Raw genomic sequence first — 22761 nt, 5'->3', positions numbered from 1 at the left:
GTAACTTCCCTCCTTTTCTTTTTTTATATATATTTATAAAAAAGGTAATCGTTCGTAATGATCGTTTGGATTGGCTTGAGAATAATCCATTGAGTGTTTGGTATTTGAGTTTAGAGTTACTTCACAGGGATTTTGATATGGGGGTAGATGATGTTTTTCCGAAGGTTAATTACAAGTACCCAGTTGAATTACATGCTAGACTAGCACCGGGTAAACTAGACATTTTCCATCTGAATTGTCAGGGGTTAAATACTGACACGATTTTCTCAGTTGGTGCGAAGACCAGCTATGGTCACGTCTAGGTCTAGGTTTTCAATTCGCCATATTGTTCCGTTTGTTTGGGAGAGTTTGCCAGAGGATTTGAGGACTGTTGGGTGTTTGCAGGAAATTCGTAAATTGTTGAAGAACCATTGTTTTGATGTGTATATTTTGGATGGATTATCTGGGCCAGTTAAGTTAAGTTATTGAGGAGGGTTTAGTTGCAGCTGAATATGATTATGAATATGATTATTATAAATTTTTGGGTGCTGTTTGGAGGTTCGGTGGTTTTCGGGTCCGGTAAGTTGAGCTCTAATTGTGATTTTTTTTCATTCATTTTTTTTCTCTCTTTTTTATCTTGTTTTTTTGGTTGATTGATTTATTAGGAGGGTTTTCTCCCGCACAAACTTGCTTCAGGGAATCAATAAATATACTTTATTTTTAAATAAGCCCAGTGTTACTGTTACTGTTATATATATATATATATATATATATATATATATATATATATATATATATATATATATATATATATATATATATATATATATATATATATATATATATATATATATATATATATATATATATATATATATATATATATATATATATATATATATATATATATATATATATATATATATATATAATATTTATATATATATATTATTGAAAACCCGTCGTATACAATAAATGTACAATGACAGAGTATACAAAAATATGAAAAGAGGAAACAAAACGACAACAATAACAACAGAAGCAACAACTTCTTATATAGTATATAAAAAAGTATGAAAAGTGGAAACTGAAAGATAACATACTCAAAGATTAAAACATAAACAACAACTTCTTCGAAGATAGCATTAAAGACAGCCAATTTTGACAGAAGAAAAAAAAAAAAAAAAAAAGAAATAAATAAATAAAAAGGGAACAAAAGGGAAAATTAAAAATGCAAACGTGCCCACTCGTAATTTAGAATTGCTGGTTTTGTTTTTTGCCCGTTAATAAGTGTCTCAACAGCTAGATTTGGGTCCGCTAGGTTATAGCGCCGAATCAGAAAACTATTTTTTGTCCAAGGTGGCAATTTTAGTAGGTACTTTGCAAAACGGAAAAATATAGAGCGGATTTTAGGCTTTTCACGGTTTTCCAATAAATTCCAGAAAGGGGTCACATATAATATATGTGGCAGAGCGGTAGCGTTGTAAATACTTGCCAGTAGTGGACGGTTAAATCTCAGAGTGGATTTAACAATCAAAGCATAGGAGCTGGATATTCGCCGTTCAAGATGTGAGATCAGGAGGGAGTGGGTAGGCTGTAATGAGGAACCTATTGGAAGCCCCAGATATACTATTTTATCAACTGGTTCTACTGAACAATCACCTAGTGTGATATTAGTAGGAGGGTCATTCTTCCAATTATAAAGCAAAACTTCCGACTTTTGGGAGTTAAATCTCAGACCGACTTTCTCGTAGTTGGACTGCAGACATGAGAATATTTCTGAAAGGCGGTTAAGCGTCCGACTGAGATTCAGCGTGTCATCGGCATAGCATACTAGGGAGATGTCAATGGAACTGAGAATGCATGATGAAGGACAGCTGTCTTGAGGTTCAATTATGTAGTTATTGAAGAAATTGGGGGATAAAACTCCTCCCTGACGGGCACCTTTACGGACTGGTATCAAAGCTGACCGTTGGGCTGGTGGAAGGCCTTTGTCGGGAGGGAGCTTGAGTCACACGCGAAGGTGAGAATAAATATCACGGAAAGCCCGGATGATATTTTAGTTCACTCCTCTTTTAGCTGAGTTTATCAACATACGTGCATGAATCAATGACTCAAACACTCTCTGCAGGTCTAAGCCCCCGATCGCTCGACTTTCTCCTGATTTGTTTGCATCCAGGAGTGCATATGCACCGACATGGAGCGCTTCCGCACAACCAATGCCGCGTAGGAAACCAAATTGTCTTGATGGACTACAACACAGTTTTTCAAACTCATCTACGAATAAAAGTTCAAATAACTTGCAGAAAGTGGTAGAAACCGTGATTGGACGGAAAGAGGAGTATTGCATGGTAACTTTTCCTTTTTTAGGAACTGGCGTAAGATCTCCAATTGAGAAAGTGGTTGGGACAATACCTTGAATGAGGATAATCTGCATTAGGAGGGTTACATGACTAATGAGAGCGGGCCCACCACTTTTTAGATGGAGTGCACTGATACCGTCAATCCCAAAAGATTGTTTAGGTTTTAGGTGAGAGATGGCCCTACATACAGCTCCCTCCGTTACAAGATAATCACTCCGAGGACAACTATCTAAGAAGTCGTCCAACTCAGCTTCGTATCTTTCGTTGAGGGCTGGGTCAGGAGGCGAAAATTCTGACCCATAATATGCGTACCATTCGGAATCAGGGATAGCAGATGCGGATAAAGACTCATCGCTTTTAGAGGACAGAAATCGCCAAAGGAGAGAAGGATTAATTTTGGCCCGTGTAGATTCGATATCAATCATCTTTTTTATGTGAGCTTTTAGCTCCTTTGCGAATTTTCTTTTTGTGAGCAGGCGGATTGAATTGACTACCCCCGAACGGGGTCGTCAGTAGAGAGACTCAGAAGTTCGAACGGGCACAAATATGGACTTAGAATACGGACGTGACTCCACTAACTCTGGACTTTCAGAGTCATCTAGGGAGAATACGTGGCCTACTTAGTGGGACGGCAGCTTTTTCAGCACAGCGAAGGGCATGGCCAATTTCTGCGCAATAAAAGTCAACTGATAGTTGTGTTTCCTCCCTTGAAAGAGCAGTTAATCCAGAGAGAAGATGGAAAGAGACACGGATCTTACTAAGGACTCTGGCGGCTTCTTCTTGAAATAAAACAGGGTTAATTTTACGCCAATCACGGCGAGACCTAGGATGTGTTTTTGAAGTTGTGTGCGTTTGTGTATCTGAGCTGTGGCAAGGAATATCGGCTGAGAACTGTATTGGTAAGTGATCAGAGAGCTGAAAATCAAGCACAACCTTGACAGGCGAAATCCTGAGATTTGCGGACGTAACAACGTGATCGAGATCTGATGTGGACATTGAGGTGTGAACATGTGTAAAATTTAAATCTTTGAACTTGAGATCAAACTGGTCTCCAAAAAGACTAAGCAACAACGTAGAACGTAAAGACCTAGATAAGAGCGGTTCATTCAAGTCTCAATTGAAGTCACCAACTAGTATGAATTCAATGCTTAAGGATCTAATACGTTTAATACACTGGCCGAGTTTATCACTAGAATAAGTAAAAGCACGCTCCAAACGCTCATCATGGTAATTTGTAGGCAAATATACATAATAAAAACACAGCCCTCAACACGAATCGCCAGAAAACTATCATTGACTTCAAATACACTAGATCTTAGAGTCGAACGAACAAAAGTGGCAATACCACCGGAGGGTCGTCCTTTTCAACGGATCTGCGTCTCTGAAACTGAATATACCGATACTGAACTATTAAAACTAATAATACTTTTAATGAGGCTTTTGACGAAATGTTCTTGTAAACAGACAACTTCATTTTGATCAAAAAAAACATCTGAGATTGGATTTTTATTCGTGAACGAGCCATTAATGTTCCACGATAAACATTTATCTGCATAAGATTCAGATTTCATTTCTTTTGTGGATTACTATTTGAGGGACATTTTACACTGTAACAGGTGTGACTGCCGATTTGGCATTCAACGCAGAATGTCGGCTGTCTGCATTGTTCATCTCGCGTAGAACGATGTTCACTTGAGGCAAACCTAGAGCATACAGGTTCAGCCGTATACTGGGAAGCGAGATGACCGATTTTGTGACAGTTATAGCATCGTCTTGGCAAGAACTTAAACGAATCAGCAGGTAGATGTTCATAGCCGATAATCAACGAAACACTCAGACATTGTTGGAGCTCAATAAGAGTGTTAAAATACGCTTTGAATGAACGCAATTTTCCGCACTGTTCAGTCTTCATACTATTCAGAATTATATATTTTAGTCCTTCACAGTTTATATCCTCAGGGACATTTCGAAGCACAGCTATGTGCAGGGGTTCTCGAACAGTAATTTTGTGATCGAAGTTGGAAGATTTCATTTTCTCAATGATTTTCGCTGCTGCAGCTTTCGACTTGACCACTAACTTCCATTCGTTTGGAGATTTGCGAAGTTCACTAATATTATTTGTATTTTCACAGAAACTGTCTATGAAAGCTTTCCGGTCATTTGGGCCATTGAGCTCCTTGGGGGGATTTTTCAAAACAACAGAATAGGTAGAGTTTCTGGGCTTGGACGTTTCAGGTGCACTACGACTGCTTGTGAAAATACTGGTGGCTGGAGCGGACTGGGTGGCCAAAAAATTATCAAGCTTCCGAGAGAGTTCATTTACTTTCGCAGTAACTGTTGCATTCGCCACATCTCCGATGACCTGAACCGAGCAGGGGTTAAAGATGACAAATTTTGGCATGTTCACATTATTTTTCCCAGCTGAAACTAGAATTTTGCATATTTCAATTATATTGTCTTCATCTTTAGAGTAGGTCACAAGACGATTCGTAATATTCAACTCAGTATGAAGGATTCGCTTTGCCTTTATAAAATCTTCTTGTGTATAGAAAGCAACACACGCTTTTACGATACACTCCAATTTTATTCCATCTGTTAGTGCTCTAGTTACACAATTCAGTAACGGATTCAAAAAAATTTTTTCACTTTCAGCCATCGTAGTTCCAAGCATAATTAGATCTTAAAGTAAAGTCATAAAACAATGACTTGCTGGCAAGGGGGCTTTTTTAAGTCCCCCCCACTTTCCAATAAACGCCCTCTATTTATCAAAATAAAATAATTCAATCCAAATTAAGAGCAAGAATTCACTTACGAGATAAGTTAGGGACGTGTTGGAGGCTGACTACCTTGTCCCCACACGTTAAGGGGCAACCCCAGTAGGTCCCACGGCTCTTGCAGACCCCTCTCTCACCCCTCTTCTGCCTACTTCTCCCCTGTCACTTTTATCACAGCGTAAATGCCTATACTGTTCCGAAAACTATTTGTGATTTTTGGCTTATTTTGTATCGTATTTCCAATTTATATTCGTAGTACTTTGTTTGATGGCTTTTCTCCAATTGTGAAAGGTCTATAATCCCTGAAGATCACTGATTTAATTGATAAACATAAAGAAGGAATATAGATCACTCCAACTAAGCCAATTGTTATTACGAAATGATAAATTACTTCACTTGAAAAATAGATTGGTTTAATAATATCCGAGATTAGATGTGGTCACTCTGAACTCCGAAAGAGGATTCCTATTCTATTCCTAGCGTCGACGCCGAACCCAGAACCAGTTAACACAACAAGTTTTGATTCCTAATTACAAAGTTACCCTTTCTTTATGCTAGATTTCTCTATCCACAACTACTATAATGGACAATTCTAGTACTCGAGTCGACGCCTAAACCACAACTAGTTCACACCAAACGAATTCTTACATAACTGCACATTTACCCTTTCATTTGGCTGGTTACATCTATCCACAAAAGATGTAATTGAATATTCTAGTACTACAGTTTACACAGTACACAGAAACAGTTAACACAACAATTTTGCTGTAATAATAACTAATCTAAACTTTAATTCTGTTAGATGACTATACCCACATCAGCTATATTTTTCAAATCTTGTACTAGCTTCGACGCCGAACCCAGAACCAGATAAGACAAAAAGATTTGAGTCATAATTAAAAAGTTACACGGTATTTCTGTTACATAACTATATTCACTTCAAGTGGAATGTACAAAGATTGTACTATCGTTTACGCTGAACACAGAACTAGGTAAGACAATACGTTTTCAGTCCTAAGTACTTATCTACCATTTCTTTATTCTACATTACTGTATCCCCATAAAGAACTTTTTTCTAATGTAGTACTAGAGTTGACGGTGATCACAGAACTACTTAACACAACACTATTTCATTCCGAATAGATTATATACCCTTTATGTTTTCTATATTACTCTATCCCAAACTACTACTATTATCTAATCTAGAACTATAGTTGACGCCGAACACACAACTAGTGAACACAACAATTTTCCATTCATAATAGACCATCTACACTTTATTTCGGTTTCATTACTGTTCAAACACCAAATTTTTTTGAATAATCTAGTATTAGAGTCGACGCAGAACCGAGAACCATATAACTCTACAAGTTTCCATTCCTAATAACAAATTTAACCTATCGTTTGGTTAAAGTGCTATAGTCCCCCAAACTTTAGTTTTCTATTATGTTACTTTAGTCTACGCCGAACCCAGAACTAGATAAAACAAAACGATTTCTGTCCTAATAACAAATTTAAAAAGAATTTCTGCTGCAGGACTATATTCACAACAGATTTTATGGTCACTTCTTGTACTCGCGTCGACACTGAACCCAGAAACAGTTATCACAACAAGTTTTCTTTGATACTTGAACAGATATACTTTATTTCTTTCACTTTACACTCCCAAAACCAGCTTCTTTTTATTTATATTTTACGAGCGATGACGCAGAACACAGAAATAGTTAACGCAACAATTTTTGTTTAAATATAACAAATTTATAATTAATATCTGCTTAATTGAAATCTCCCATTAAAGGAGTGTCGTATATTATCGTACGAGTGTCGACGCAGAACACAGCACTAGTTCAGACTAAATTTTTACATTACTTATAAATCATTTAACCTATATTTCTGTTGGATTAATCTATCCAAAAATGAATCAGTGGTATAATCTAGTACTAGCGTTGACGCCGAACCAAGAACTAGTTAACACAAAAAGAGTAGTTTCCTAATATCTAATTTGCCCTTTCGGTCGTTTAAATTACTCTACCAACATAAACTTTAGTTTTATTAACTTGAATTAGAGTCGACGCAGACCCAACAACCAGTTAACGCACAAATATTCCTGTCATAATAAATAATTTACCCTTTAGGTCTGCTACATTAATCTCTCCCACCAAACGTCAATTGAATAATATATTATTAGCGTTGACGCCGAACCCAGAACTATTGAAAGCAACACGAGATCTTTAATAATAACTAATTAACACTTTCTATTGGCTAGATAACTATATCACCATAAAGTTGTTTTTGCTATTATTGTACTAGCGTCGACGCTGTCCCCAGACCTAGTTAAGACACCAATTTTCGTTTACTAATAAATAATATAAACAGAATTTCTGCTAAATTACTCTATCAAAAAAAGCTATTGATTACTATTCTAGTACTCGCGATTACGCCGAACACAGAACCAGTTAACACAAAAGTTTTCCTGTCCTAATTAAACATTTAACATGTATATCTGCTATATTACTGTACCACCAAAAGCAACTGTTAACAAATCTATTACTATTTATTACACAGAAACCAGAACCAGATAACACAACAAGATTTGATATCTATCAACACATTGACACAGTCTCTTGGCTACAGTTATGTATTCCAAATAACAATTATTTTCTAATGTTGTACTAGCGTTTACGCCGAACCCAGAACCACTTAAATCAAAAAGTTTTCTTTACTAACAGCATATATACCCTTTCGTACGGCTACAGTGATATCCCGCCAAAAAGTTTTGTTTTATATTCTAGTAATAGCGTCTACACTGAACACAGACCCAGTTAAAAAAAATATGTTTGATTCCTACTAAATAATTTAAACTTTCTTTTGTCTAGTTTTATATATTCCAGTAAGATAGTGTGGTCTAATCTAGTACTAGAGTAGACGGCACCTATATAAACAGTTAGCACTCCAAGTGTAAAGTCAGCATACCCACTCGTCACTTTCTTTCGGTTACAGTACTCTATTCCCAAATACTTTTGTTTTAAAGTCTATTACTAGCGACAAAAAAAAACCCAGACCCATTTTACACTTCAAGATACCATGCATATGTGATTATATACAATTTCATAATTTTAGATTACTCTTGTCCCTAAAAAAATTGTGTTCTAGTATATTACTCTCGTAAACGACAGCCCCAGGACCCTGAAACTCTCCAATGGTTGAGTCAGCAGTCCCAATCGAAAATGTACTTCTGCTACTTTTCTATATTAAAAAGATATACTATGGAATATTATCGTATTACCTTCGACGCAAAGGCCCTACCCAGTTCAAGAACATCTATAACTGTAATAATAGATCATTCACACTTACTTTCTGCTACAGTGATCTATCAAAAACAAAGATTATTGACAATACTAGTACAAGATTCTACGCTTTCCCCATAACTAGTACACACGAAAAGTATTCTGTCCTCATAGATAATATAAACTGTATTAATTTGAAAGTAATATATCCCAAACAAAGTCTGTTTAGTTTTATTGTACTCTTGTCAACGCAAAACCCCCAACCAGATAACACAACACTATTTCATTAATCCTTACTAATTTAAGATTTATTACTGCTACAGTAATATATCCCCAAAAGCTATAGTTTTCTATTATTGTACTATCTTTGACGCCGAACAAAGAACTAGTTAACACGAAAATTTTCGTTTCCTTCTTGATCAGTTGCCATTTCTTTTGTTTACATTAATCTTCCACAATCTGCTTCAGTGGTATATTAATGTACAATATATGACGCTGAACCAAGATCCAGTAAAAACAACAAGAATTGTTTAATAATAACACATTTACCAATAATTTCTGCGTATGAAATCTATTACCAAAAGCTGTTTTTTAATTATATAGTACTAACGTTGACGCAGAACAAACACCCAGATTACGCAAAAAGTATACATTCATAATTGACTATTTCACATTTCTTTTTGCTAGATTACTAACTTCACATATAGTTTCGATATATAATCGTGTATTATATTCTACGCCTACCACAGAACTAGTAAACACAACAGGATTTCTTTACTAAGAAATCAGATACCCCTTATATCTTTTAGTTGTATATCTTCACATCAGCTTTTATTTTATTGTCTTGTACTAGCGATTACGCCGATCACATAACCAGTTAAGTCAACTAGTTTACTTTACTTATAGCTAAGTTACCCTTAATGTTGGCTTCAGTGAAGTACTCACAAAAGCTTCAGTTGACTCATCTTGTACTAGCGGTGACGCCGAACCCAGACCTAGTAAACGCAACACTATTTGTGTAATAAGAAACCATTTACAATGTATATCTGCTAAATAACTATCTCGCCAAAAGCTTTTGTTTTCTATTATAGTACTAGCGTTGACGCCGAACAAATACCCAGTTCACACAAGAATTTTGCATAAATAATTGATAAGTTACACTTTATTTCTGCTACAGTAATCTATCCCCATAAGCTTTAATGGACATATATTTTACAATCGTCGACGCCGAACACACAACCATTTAAAAAAATAAGTTTAGAATCATATTAGATTATTTACAACTTATTTCGGTTAAAGTACTCTCTTCACAAAAAATACTGTTGACTATTATTGTATTAGCGTTGAAACAGAACACAGTACCAGATACGAGAAAACGATTTCTTTAATAATTAACAAGTTACAAGTTATTTTTTCTAAATCAATCAATTCAAATAATCTTCAATTGTCAATACTTGTACTAGTGTTGACGCCGAACACAGAACCAGTAAACAGACCAATTATCGTTTCCTAATTAAAAAGTTAAAAAGTATTTATGCGCGATTACTCTTTCCACAAAAACTACTGTTTTATTATCTTGTATTAGAGTTAACGCCTAACACAGTACCAGGTAAAAATACAAGATTCGTTTCATAAGATATAAGATACACAATAATTTGGCTTCATTTCACTTATAAAAACAGATTCAGTGGTCAATTATAGTAAGCGAGTTGACGACGAACAAAGACCCAGTTAACACATAAAGATTTGTGTCAGACTAGATCATTTATAAGTTCGGTATTCGAATTTAATCTATTCAAATCAAAATTTGTTGTCTCAAATAGTACTAGAGACGAGACCGAACACCGACCCAGTTAACACAACAATATTTCTTTCATTATAGATAATTTACACTTTATATCTGCTACAGTAATCTATTAACCACATCGACTGTTGACAATTATCGTATTAGAGTTAACGACGAACACAGAACCAGAGAACACACCATGATTTCTGTCATAATAACTAATAAAAACTATCTTTAGGCTAGAGTGCTATATCAGAAAAAACTACTGTTGACTATTATAGCACTAGTGTTGACGCCGAACACAGAACTAGTTAAAAAAACAAGTTTTCATTCATAATTACAAATTTACACTTTCTATCGGTTACAGTTCTTTATTCCCATATACTTTAACTTTATATTAATGTACGCTCGACGACGCCGAACCCAGAAATAGTGAACAAAACAATTTCTGAGTCCGAATACCAAAGTGTCACTTAATTTCGTCTTCTTTAATATATCCCCAAAAACTTTTGTTGTAAATTATAGTACTAGCGTCGACGCCGACCACAGAACCAGTTAACTAAACAAGTTTTGATTAATCATTACAAATTTACACTTTCTTTCGGTTACAGTACTCTATTCCCAAATACTTTAAATTAATATTATTGAATGCTCGTTGTCAAAGAAACCCTCAATAGTTAACTCAAAAAGATTTCATTCCTAATTCCTGAAATACAATATATTTTTTTTACATTTAACTACTCACAAATAATTTAGTAGACAAATCTATGACTATCAACTAGACCAACTCCCGGCCCACTTCTCGCCCCAAGACCGTGCTCTTCATACAACTATTCCCCATTATGTCTTCTAAAGTATTATGGGACCAATTACGTTAGGGGTCTTATCCATTCATAGCGTCGATACTGAACCCATAACCAGTTAAAACAACAAGTTTTCATTACTTATTCCAAAGTTACACTATCTTTCGGTTACAGTACTATATACCAAAAAAATTTAGTGTACTAATGTATTCCTCGTGTAGAAACCAAACCTAGAACCAGTTAATACAACAAGTTCTGATTCCTAACTACAAAGTAACCCTCTATTTTGGTTGCAGTGCTATTCGCCCAAATAGATTGGAGAGCTATTTTATTCCTAGCGTCTGTACAGAACTCATAGCCATTTGAAATAATAAGTCTGTTTCCTTACTACAAATAATCCTATCTTTTGGTTACAGTACTCTATTCCCAAATAGGTTAGTAGACAATTCCATTACTAGCACAGACAGCAAACCTAGAACCAGTTAACTCAACAAGTTTTGACTCTTAATTACAAAGTTACTCTTTCTTTTGGTTAGAGTACTCTATGCCCAAATAGCTTTAGTGGAGCAATTCTATTCCTAGTATCGACACCAAACATATAGCCATTTAACGCAAAAAGTTTTTAGTTCTAACTACAAAATTCCCCTATCTTTTGGTGAGAGTTTACTGCGACCACATACGATAGTGTAAATTTCCAGTACGTGCGTCTACACCGTACACCTGTTCACATAAATAAACAAGTCTGTTTCCGTTCTGTAAAGTTATACATTCTTTTGGCTACACTACACTATGATCAAATAGCTTAGTGAGCTTTTTTAGTCCGTTCGTCGACACCGAACTCATAACCATCGAAAATAAAAAGTGTTTAGTTCTTACTTCATACGTATACTATCTTTTGGTGTCAGTACTCTAAGCAGAAACACGTTAGTAGACAATACTATGACTTGCATCGACAACAAACCTAGAAACAGATAACGAAACTAGTCTGATTTCTATCTGCAAAGTAATCCTCTCTTTTGGTTTCAGTACTATTTGCCCAAATAGCTTAGTGAGCTATTCTATTCCTAGCGTCGACGCCGAACCCAGAACCATTTAACCCCAACCTGTTTTGAGTCATAATTCCACAGTTATACTTTCTATCGGCTTCAGTACTCTAATAAGTTAAACTGTTGTTGAAGAGTCTCTTCATCTCTTCTAATCAAAACACAGACACAGTCAAGACAAAAAGATTGGTGTCCTAATACCAAATTTATCCTTTAGATCTTTTATAGAACTGTAATCCGACATACTTTAGTGGATTATTCTATTACTATGGTAGACGCCGAACCCAGAACCAGTTAACACAACAAGTTTTGATTCCTAACTACAAAGTTACCCTTTCGTTTTGGTTACAGTACTCTATTCCCAAATACTTTAGTGGACTATTCTATTACTAGCGTCGACACCAAATCTATAACTAGTTAAGTCAACATGAATTGTTACCTAATTCGTAATTATCACTATCTTTCGGTTACAGTACTCTATTCCCAAATACTTTTGTGTTATAATATTGTAAACGTGCCGAGTCCAAAAACAGACCTAGTAAATTCAACAAATGTTGATTACTAATTCAAAATTAACCCTATCTTTTGGGTAGAATACTCTGGTTCCCAAAAATTTAGTGGACTATTCTTTTCCTAGCACAGAAGCCAAACCCAGAACTAGTTAATACAACAAATTTTGATTCCTAACTCAAAAGTAACTCTTTCTTTTGGTTACAGTACTCTATGCCCAAATAGCTTAGTGGACTATACCTGAACTTTTGTCGACACAAGAACTCTACACAGTTAACAATACAAATTCAGTTTACACACACGAAATTACCACATGATTTCGATGACGGAAATCTATTGCCCAAATAGCTTAGTGAGGTATTCTATTCCTAGCGTCAACACCGAACCCATAACCATTTAAATCAACAAGTGTTTAGTCCTTATTACTGAATTATACTTACTTTTTTTTGCAGTTATCTATTTCAAACAACTTCTGAGGTAAATTGTTGTACTAGCAACAACGACAAATATAGATACAGATGTAACACAAAGGTACGTGAAATCACAACAAAAAAAACAAAACGTTTTTTTACATATCTCTATTAAACACTAAGGTAGTGGTCATGTATAGACCTAGCGTTTACTCTTACACCCGATTCACTTAACTCAACTAGTCTGATTCCTTTATAAAGGGTCACCCTTTCTTTTGGTTTCACTGCAATTTGCCCACAAAGTTTAGTTAACAATTTTATTCAGTTTGTCTACACATAACTCCTAGCCATTTTAAGAAAAAAGAGTTTATTCCTAACTACAGACTTACCCTATCTTTTGGTGAGAGTTTTCTACTCCCAAATACGTTAGTGGACAATTCTATTCATAGTATCGACACCGAAACTAGAACCACGTATCGCAACAAGTTTTTAGTCCTAACTAAAAAATTACTCTATCTTTGGGTTAGAGTTTTCTGCTACCAAATACGTGAGTGTACATGTAAATTACTAGTGTATACACATAAACCCGGTTCAGTTAACACAATAAGTTTGTTTCCTTCATAAAAGCTAACCCTTTTTTTGTGTTCACTGATATTTGAACACATTCAATTGTTAAATATTCTCTTAAGATATTATACACATAACTTCGAGGCATCTAAAACAACAAGAGGTTAGTAATTACTACAGAATTATACTTTAGATGTTATTAAGTATTCTAATTAGTAACAATTGAGTATATTATTCTCTTAATATTATCTACATATACTATATTACCAGTAATAGCACCAAGATTTTAGTCCTAAGAACAAAGTTACCCAATATTTGGTTTAAAGTATTTTGGTACCAAATACTTTGGTGGACTTTTCAAGTCATAGTGTTTAAACTTAACCCAGGTTCATTTAACACAATAAGTCTGTTTCCTAACTACAAAGTTACCCTTTTTTTTGGTTACAGTACTCTATGCCCAAATAGCTTAGTGAGCTATTCTATTCCTAGTGTCAGCACCGAACCCATAACCAGTTAACACAACAAGTTTTGATTCCTAACTACAGAATTACCCTTTCTTTTGGTTACAGTTCTCTACTCCCAAATACGTTAGTGGACTATTCTTTTCCTAGCGTCGACGACGAACCCATAACTAGTTAAATAAACAAATTTTGATTCCGAAAAAAAGAGTAAATTATTCTTTTGGCTAGAGTACACTTCGCTCAAATAGCTTGGATAGCCCTTTTAGTCCTTTTGTCATCACAGACCCCATAACCAGTTTACACAATAAGTTTTGTTTTCTAACTTCAAAATTACACTATCTTTTGGTTACAGTTCTCTACTCCCAAATAAGATTGTGGACAATTCCATTCCTAGTGTTAACACCGTACCCATGGTCAGATAACAATAAAAGTCTGTTTCCGATCTGAAAGCTAACCCATTCTTTTTGCTTGAGTACAATTCGACAAAATAGATGGGTTATCCATTTTAGTCCGTTTGTCAACACAGAACTCCTAACAAGTTTACGAAACAAGTTTTGTGTTCTAATTAAAAAATAAAACTATCTTTCGGTGAGAGTACTCTATTCCAAAATACGTTAGTGGACTCTACCATGACTAGTGTTGACACTATACCAAGAGTCAGATAACTCAATTAGTCTGTTTCCTAACTACAAAGTTACCCTTTCTTTTGGTTACAGTGCTCTATGCCCAAATAGCTTTGTGAAGTATTATATTACGCGTGTATGCACAGAACTCAGAACCATATTACATAACAAGGGTTTATTCCAAACTCGAAAATTACCCTTTCTTTTGGTTACAGTACTCTACTCCCAAATACTTTAGTGGACAATTCTATGCGTAGTGTCGACAGCAAACCTATGACCAGTGAACACAACAAGGTTTGTCTCTTAACTACAATATTACCTTCTCTTTTGGTTACAGTTCTCTATTCCCAAATATCTTAGTTATCTATTCTATTCCTAGCGTCAATACCAAACCCATAACCAGATGAATAAACAAGGGTTTTTTCCCAACTACAGATTGACCCTATTTGTATGTTACAGTTCTATGTTTCTAAATACTTTCGTGGACTGTTTTATTCCTAGCGTCGACGCCGAACCCAGAACCAGTGAACACAACAAGTTTTGTTTCATAATTAGAAAGTTAGCCTTTCTTTCGGTTCCAGAGCTCTATTCCCAAATAGTGTAGTGGACTAGTCTATTCATAGTGTCTAGAGTAAATCTATAACCGTTAACTCAACAAGTTTTGATTCCTAACTACAATGCCCAAATAGTCTTGATGCCTACTCTATGCCCAAAGAGCTTAGTTATCTATTCTATTCCTAGCGTTAACACCGAACCCAGAACCAGTTAACACAACAAGGTTTGATTCCCAATTAGAAAGTTACACTTTCTTTCTGTTACAGTACTATATGCCCAAATAGCTTAGTGAGCTATTCTATTCCTAGTGTCAACACCGAACACATAGCCAGTTAACGCAACAAGTTTTGATTCCTAAGTACAAAGTTACCATTTCTTTTGGTTACAGTTTTCTATTCCCAAATACTTGTTGAGAGTCTTGATCTAGAGCGTGTGGTATAAAGAACACTTTTTTGGATAAAACCCTGTTTTACATTGTGAGTGATTTCCCAGTGGATGCTTATTTGAAGATTTTTATTTATAATCGGCTTATCTTTGGTTTCGTTATTTTGACTGTTGAGATTTTCCCTGGGAACAATTATTTTAGCCCATTGTTGCCGATTGGAGGTGGCCAATAGCATAAAATATGAGGCTGATCTTATAAAAATTAGCCAAATTACTAGAATTCAGCCTATTTGGAGCAAATTTCCACCTTTTATTAAGGTGTCTCGACAGTACCGCGTGGATCGCCTGGGACCAAGCGGAAGAGGGGAGACAACGTGTCGGATGCGCCGTATATGCACCTGCCGGTTTTAATTAGCCTTATACTGCAGGGAACAGGTGAGCCGGTCTCGACGCTTTCCTTGCTCTCGGTGATCTCTGTCGGTGATCGGTTCTCAGAGAGTGCCCATATAAACCGATTTATACCTGCAAGATAATTGATCGTAACCTGGCTACGGGCCTCGCTTGCTTTATGGACTTGTTTTTTGGATTTGTAACTGTGGCTTGGTGAGTAGCGAAAACGGATAAGAACAATGTCGTATGGAACGCGTTACTGAGTTTTGTATCCAGATCAATATTAACTGGTATAAAACACCAGCTGATTGTCAACCATGCTGTCGAGTTATTTTCCAGAGATGACATTCTAATTGAAAAATAGTTATTGCCACAGAAATCTGGACTACCCGACCCCTTCCGTCGATCGTGAAGGATGACGAGAACGTTTTAGATATTCTAAATTATTTTTCCCAGTTCGGCAAAAGAAAAGCGGAACCTACCAACGTTTCTTATCTTCGAACCTACGGAGGTTCCAGCGTGTAGGGATGAGATTAGTGCTTGTATAACCACAAAAGTTAACGATACGTGTCGTCGTTTTTATGGCTTTATGGAGCGAATGAACAAAGCGGACCTCCGTTTGTTTGGCCAGGCAAGCCCCTAAAGTGAAACAACCGCCCGCCAGAAACTGGCTTACTCTGTCGTCGTGAAGAACCCCCCATCCGTGAAAACGCCGCTCGAACGGAAGAATTTTATTGAGTCAGGATATGGCGAAACCGTAAGGTTTCGCCCTAAACTAGTAAGGTTGAGCTAAGGCCTGGTAAGAATGAATGGCGTGTGGCCGTTTCTCAAAAGGCGACTGCAGATAAAATAGTGTGCGGAATCAAATCTAAAAGCTCAGAATCCGATACGAAAGTGAAAACTCCTGCATACGTTGGAATAATTAAAGGAATACCGGAGTCCCTCGGCGTGGAGGATGTGCGTAGTTTAATTGCTGGTTGGGAAAAGGCAGAGCAATGTGGTATGTCTCGATCTTTCAAGCTGTTGTTTCCAAGTCGCGAAGCCCTCGACTCTGCAACCAAGCTCTCTGTTTAAGTTGGTTTTGAGTGTTTCCGAATCCACGAGTTTTGCGTTTCTTCCGAGGTGCTGTTATAATTGTCACGAACATGGTCACATAGCTGCGCAATGTAAAAGTACACCAAAATGTGCTCACTCTGCTGAAAATGACCATGGCGCAAACAAAGACAATCCTTGCTGAAAACAGATGCGATGCCTGAACTGTCAAAGCGCCAAACATACGTGCTACCACGCTAGCTGCCCGTTGAACAAGCCAGCCAAGTCGTCACCGCTAACAGTTCGAAATGACTGAGTCTCGCACAACTAAGCGTATAGTCTCTTGGAATCTTAACGGTAATGTGAGTGCTAAATTAGCTGTGCTGGAACAACTGTGCCTCACGGAAGAAATTATTTGGTCTCGAGTGAACATTTTGAACATTTTGTCTCGAGTGAAAGTAAAAATATATTTGATAACTTACCATCGTATATCCTCCATCTTGTACCAGCGAAGAAGCCAAAGCGACGAGAACGTCCATGAGGTGGCCTCGCCACGCTTATCAGTGCAATATAGACCCTGAACTGTTTTCCAGTTCCGATTGTGTTCTAGCAGTGAGAGTGGGTGAAACGGTTACTGTTAACGTTTACCTATCTACCGATTACAGGTATAATGGCTCTGAAAGGAAGTTCGCCATGGCGTGTAAAGAACTCGGTAAATGTATTAACAAGGTCGAAGCTTATAAACTTCAGTGGATTTTGTTGGGTGATTTTAATTGTGATGTGACTAAACCTGAAAGCCCTCGATCTGCTCTTTTGCTCAGTCTTATACCAAGTGAATGTGCTCTTTTACCGAAATCTGTGGATTTTACATATATACATACCTCTGGATCGGTGTCTAACTTCGATCACGTTTTTGTGTCAAGTAGTACTTTTGATAATTTGCTAGCTGTGGATGTTTGCCGTGATTTTGTCTCTTCTGATCACTTACCGTTGTCGTTCCGTATTAATGCACCACTCAGTCGTACGCCTGTAATCCAGCGACCTAAATGGCGCACCATTGTCGAATGGAATAAGGCTGATGTAGGTCAATACCAATATTGCGTCGATGAATTACTCTCGAAGATAAAATACCTATCGACCTGCTCCAAACATCCGTCGCCATATCTATAGCTGAAGCTCGTCTCAAAGTAAATATGTATCCATCATTTGTTTCGCATGCGTTACTACAGGCTGAGGCATGATGTGTCCCCCATACTAAAGTTCGTTCTGACTCTCAGATTAAAGGCTGGTCTCAGAACCAATGTTTAGTTGACGCTTGTAACAAGTCTAAATTTTGACTAGGTATATCGATTGAATGCGTTGGGCCTGAGACCGGTATTGTAAACCGAATTCGCATTTCGACGAAGCGTCTTTTCGCGAAAGAGCTAAAAAAACATAGAGCAGCCATACGTTCTGAGTTTTCAGAAAAGGTTATAAATGATCCGGCGTTACTATGGAAGAGTTTGATCCGTCGGCAAAATGATAAACCAGCCTCGACATCTAGTATCTTGCAAAAGGCATTGCAGCAACATTTCTTGAAAAAGTTCTCTGCACCTCTCTCCCAACTTGAGCATGCCTTTGTTGTTAATCTTGGTGAAATACTTTCAAAAGGTGTTCCAACCATGTTTATCGTTTCTGTGTCAGATGTCTGGAACGCTGTGCGCAAAATTGAAAAGCTTTTTTCTCGAGGAAGTGATAATGTTTGTGCCAAGTATCTTTTGCTCGCTACTCCGTCGCTTTTTTCGCACCTCGCGCTCCTTTTTCAAATGGTATTTATAACAGGCAAAGTTCCCGCATCATTCTCGTTTGGTCGCCTTACTCCTGTTCCCAAAAAGAATAAACCACTGAATGAGTGCTCGTCTTATCGGCCTATAACGGTTGCTACTACATTCTGCAAGGTGTTCGAAACGCCGGTTATGCTTGAGCTTTTACACAAATGTCCTGTGCCTCCGTTCCAGTTTGGATTCCAGCAGGGTTTAGGGTGCGTCCATGCTCTTACTGCGCTCTCGTCAATCTTGATTGATGCCGATAATTCTGGTGAATCACTAGTTCTAGGGAGTCACGATGTAAGCCGTGTATTTGACTCGCTGATTCATGCCCATATTCTGACTGAGTAGTTTAAGCGTGGAATTAATAGTTGCGTGATCCGTGCCATGTATCATATGTATACCCATTTGAGTGTTGTAGTCAAATTACCTGATGGGACTGTTACGCACGTAGTAATATCAGTTCGAAAAGGGGGGCAGGGAGCCCTTACGTCTCCAGTTGCCTTCAATAACAGTATTCTCGATGCCCAAGCCCTCACCAGCCCCTCGTGTATTTTAGAAAGGATCGACGTATCGCTTATAGCTTATGCAGATGACATTTTTAACCCCGATCGAACAGTACTCTCGGTTCAAAGGAATTTTGTCACTCATATTCGAAAATACGCAAAGATCAATCTGAAATTTAACCCTGAAAAATTGGAAGTAGTACTGTTCAACTGGGGTAAAGTACCGGAAGGATTTACAGTTAATCTCGACGGCGTGCCGGTTGCCCCCAAGTCCAAAACGAGGTATTTAGGTCTCCCAATCGGTGACTCTCTAAAAACAACAATAAGTCTACTAATCCGCCATTTTAACCGTCGAACAGCCAATGCTTACGGTAGCTTGGTAGCCAGTAAATTGTGACTCAACTGCCAACTGCTAATCAAACCTTACAGTGCATGCGGGCTCCAAAACTTCCTGTGTCTTGCACCGTTCTGGTGAGCATTCACAGCTAGAGATCGAAAGCCGTTACGGAGCATTTATTTTCGGTATATTAAGTATCTGCTTGCCTTGTCCCCCTGGGCATGCAACTCATGGATTACGCGAAGGTACGGGATTATAGACCCGACTGCCTCGATAAACAAGTGTATTGAAGCTTATAACAACAGAGTTGACCGACACCCCTGGAGTCCCATTCTAAAGCAGTAGATCGGTCTGTGAAAACGTTATGTAGGACAGCAGTTGATATTTTGTATATGTTTCATCTTGTCACCTAACAAATTTCTCAGTTTTTACGTATTTTATGAATATTTGTCCTTCTTTTTCTTTTTGCTACTTTTTTTTCTCTTTACTCCGTTTGTCAAGTGCATTACAACGGGTTATAAATAAATTCTATTCAGTTTAGTGGACAATTCCGTTCCCAGCGTCGACACCGAACCCAAAACTATTTAACACAACCAGTTTTGATTTCTAACTACAAAAGTCACCCTTTCTTTTGGTTAAAGTTCTCTATTCCCAAATACTTTAGTGGACTATTCTATTCCTAGCGTCGACACCGAACCCATAAACAGTTAACACAACAAGTTTTGATTCCTTAATACAAAGTTACCCTTTCTTTTTATTACAGTTCTCTATTCCCAAATACTTTAGTGAACTATTCTATTCCTAGCGTCGACACCGAATTCAGAACCAGTTAACACAACAAGTTTTGATTCCTAATTCCAAAGTTACCCTTTATTTTGGTTACAGTTCTCTATTCCTAAATACTTTAGTGGACTATTCTATTCCTAGCATCGACATCGAATCCAGAACCAGTTAACACAGTAAGTTTTTATTCCTAACTGCAAAGTTACCCTTTCTTTTGGTTACAGTTCTCTATTCCCAAATACTTTAGTCGACTATTCTATCCCCAGCGTCAACACCGAACCCGTAACCAGTTAAAAACAAGTTTTGATTCCAAACTAAAAAGTTACCCTTTCTTTTGGTTAGAGTTCTCTATTCCCAAATAATTTGGTGGACTATTCTATTCCTAGCGTTGACACCCAATCCAGAACCAGTTAACACAAGTTTTGATTCTTAATTACAGGTTTCCCTTTCTTTCGGTTACAGTACTCTATTCCCAAATACTTTAGTGGACTATTATATTCACTCCTCTATTACATTCCTTTGAATACTACCCATATATTTAATCTAAAATTTAGCGTATTGGTGTTATTCTTTGAAAGGTTAGATGAAACCTAAATGTATAGAAGAGGCTATTCAGAATGGGGCTTTTCTTCATCTTCTTCAATTTCAGGTGCCTTCTACTGAAAAACGAAGCTACCGAGTGAAAAATGACGTTTCTCGTTTCTTGGATGGAACAAATCAACGAAGTAGGTTCTCTGGTGAAGTGCATGGTGATGTAAATCGTCAGAAAATTGTTAATGACTTGTTAATTGCAGTCAAATCCAGGAATGTTGTAGCTATGAAAGAAGCTTATTGGCTGGCTACGGCTTTGGCCATCAAACTGGGCAAGATTGATAGACAGTTACTAAAGATAATTGGTTCCGTACCGGTTGAGTTTTTCGAAGAGGTTCCAATGAAGGTGGCAATAGACTGCTGGAATTGGATTTTGTCGGCCAGACAGGACTTGGAGTTTTTACTACTGGAAGAAATACTTTTGGCTTGGAAGGTGAGGTGAATTGATGCCACATTTTAGCTCGTTCTGAAAAATTGGGCAAGTAAAGTTTGAATTTGTGCCCTAAATTTAGAACAAAAATCCGCTCAAAAAATACTGTGTCGTTTTCTTGATTTATAATAGCCCAAATTGCGAAATTCATTGGGCTAATTTTACTAATTTCTTTTAAACTGAGCTAATTTATTTCAATTTTTCACCCAATCACGCAATTTGTATACTTTGTTAGACGTATTTAAATTTTATAAATCCGACTGAACCGAGTTTGATATATACTATTCCACTTGGTAGATATCAATCTAACCTGGCAGTATAATGTCGGTATTTTATCATGACTGGCAAGGTTCAATGTCTATAAAAATATCCCGAATCGGTGCTATAGTTGTTTGGTCTTTTATTAAAGAGACAGATACCAGCTTGTCACCCAACCTTGTGGTATCAGGAATCAAACTCCGGGCCTATTGTTGTCTAGCAGAGTATCAATCGACTGTGCTACCACGGGGTAATTTGAATAATAAAGATTAATTATTTGGCCCTGCATAATCTTAAAACTCTCTTGTTCCTCAAAATTAGTGCATAGCTTTTAAGATTGCGCACGCAACCTTTCTCTGACCGAGTTGGGTAACCTGCCTCTTGCGTTGTCAAAATCTTTGTATGCAGTATCTATTCATTCAAACCCATCACAAGAAGAGGCATCAGTTCATATGTCTTCCAAGGGAAGAGGGATTTCTTCTCTCCCCAATGGTTTCTCGCTAACTTCGGTCCTTAGGTCCCCGTATCACTGTTAGTTTAGATTTTGAATCGGAATAGGAGCACGCTTTAAAGCATTAAAAACTGGGATAACGGCTGCATGAATGCAGGGTAACAGGCTAAAATTGGGATTTTCCCAAATAGACCAAAAAAATATCTGACTTTAATAGATGATCTTATAATTGACTTTAGGGTGCAGGATGTACTATAGAGTCTTAGCCAGAAGTTTACCCTGAGCTAAATGAGAACCTTCACCGTTACTGCTTGGAACTTTCTTTCGTAGTTTTAGGACATGATTGAAACTTATAATTTTAAGGAATGAAGTTTTTATTTTACTAAGGATCTGAGGTAGTGGGATGCTACATGTCCCTGTAAAATGATCTAGTAACTGAAACGTTGATACGAAGCCATAAGTACCATCAATGGACAGTAGAGCTTTATCCTTGTGTTTTCTGATGCTCTACAGCAAGGGAGTGAACCTAAAGTTTAGTTACCCTAAGCCTCTGCATTGTGTAAAAGACGAGGAAAACTGTTTTAACTAAATCTACTACTACTAATAACTCACTGCAGCATCAAACCACCTGAG

At 37.0% G+C, this 22761-nt stretch overlaps 1 protein-coding gene across 1 annotated transcript in view; it reads left to right on the top strand.

The window, feature by feature from the left end:
• The window catches only part of Pi4KIIIalpha (phosphatidylinositol 4-kinase III alpha), a 192915-nt gene that overhangs the window by 136086 nt on the left and 34068 nt on the right, over window positions 1-22761 (top strand). The window contains exon 18 of the mRNA XM_089086118.1: window positions 21048-21422. Coding sequence (XP_088942244.1) covers window positions 21048-21422 — 375 coding nt within the window. The remainder of the gene's footprint in view (window positions 1-21047; window positions 21423-22761) is intronic.

The sequence above is a fragment of the Artemia sp. Qi Xiang Cuo genome, chromosome 3 (genome assembly GCF_049724085.1).
Source record: "Artemia sp. Qi Xiang Cuo chromosome 3, ASM4972408v1, whole genome shotgun sequence".
NCBI classification, from domain to species: domain Eukaryota; kingdom Metazoa; phylum Arthropoda; class Branchiopoda; order Anostraca; family Artemiidae; genus Artemia; species Artemia sp. Qi Xiang Cuo.
This window is presented reverse-complemented; position numbering and strand designations above follow the sequence as displayed.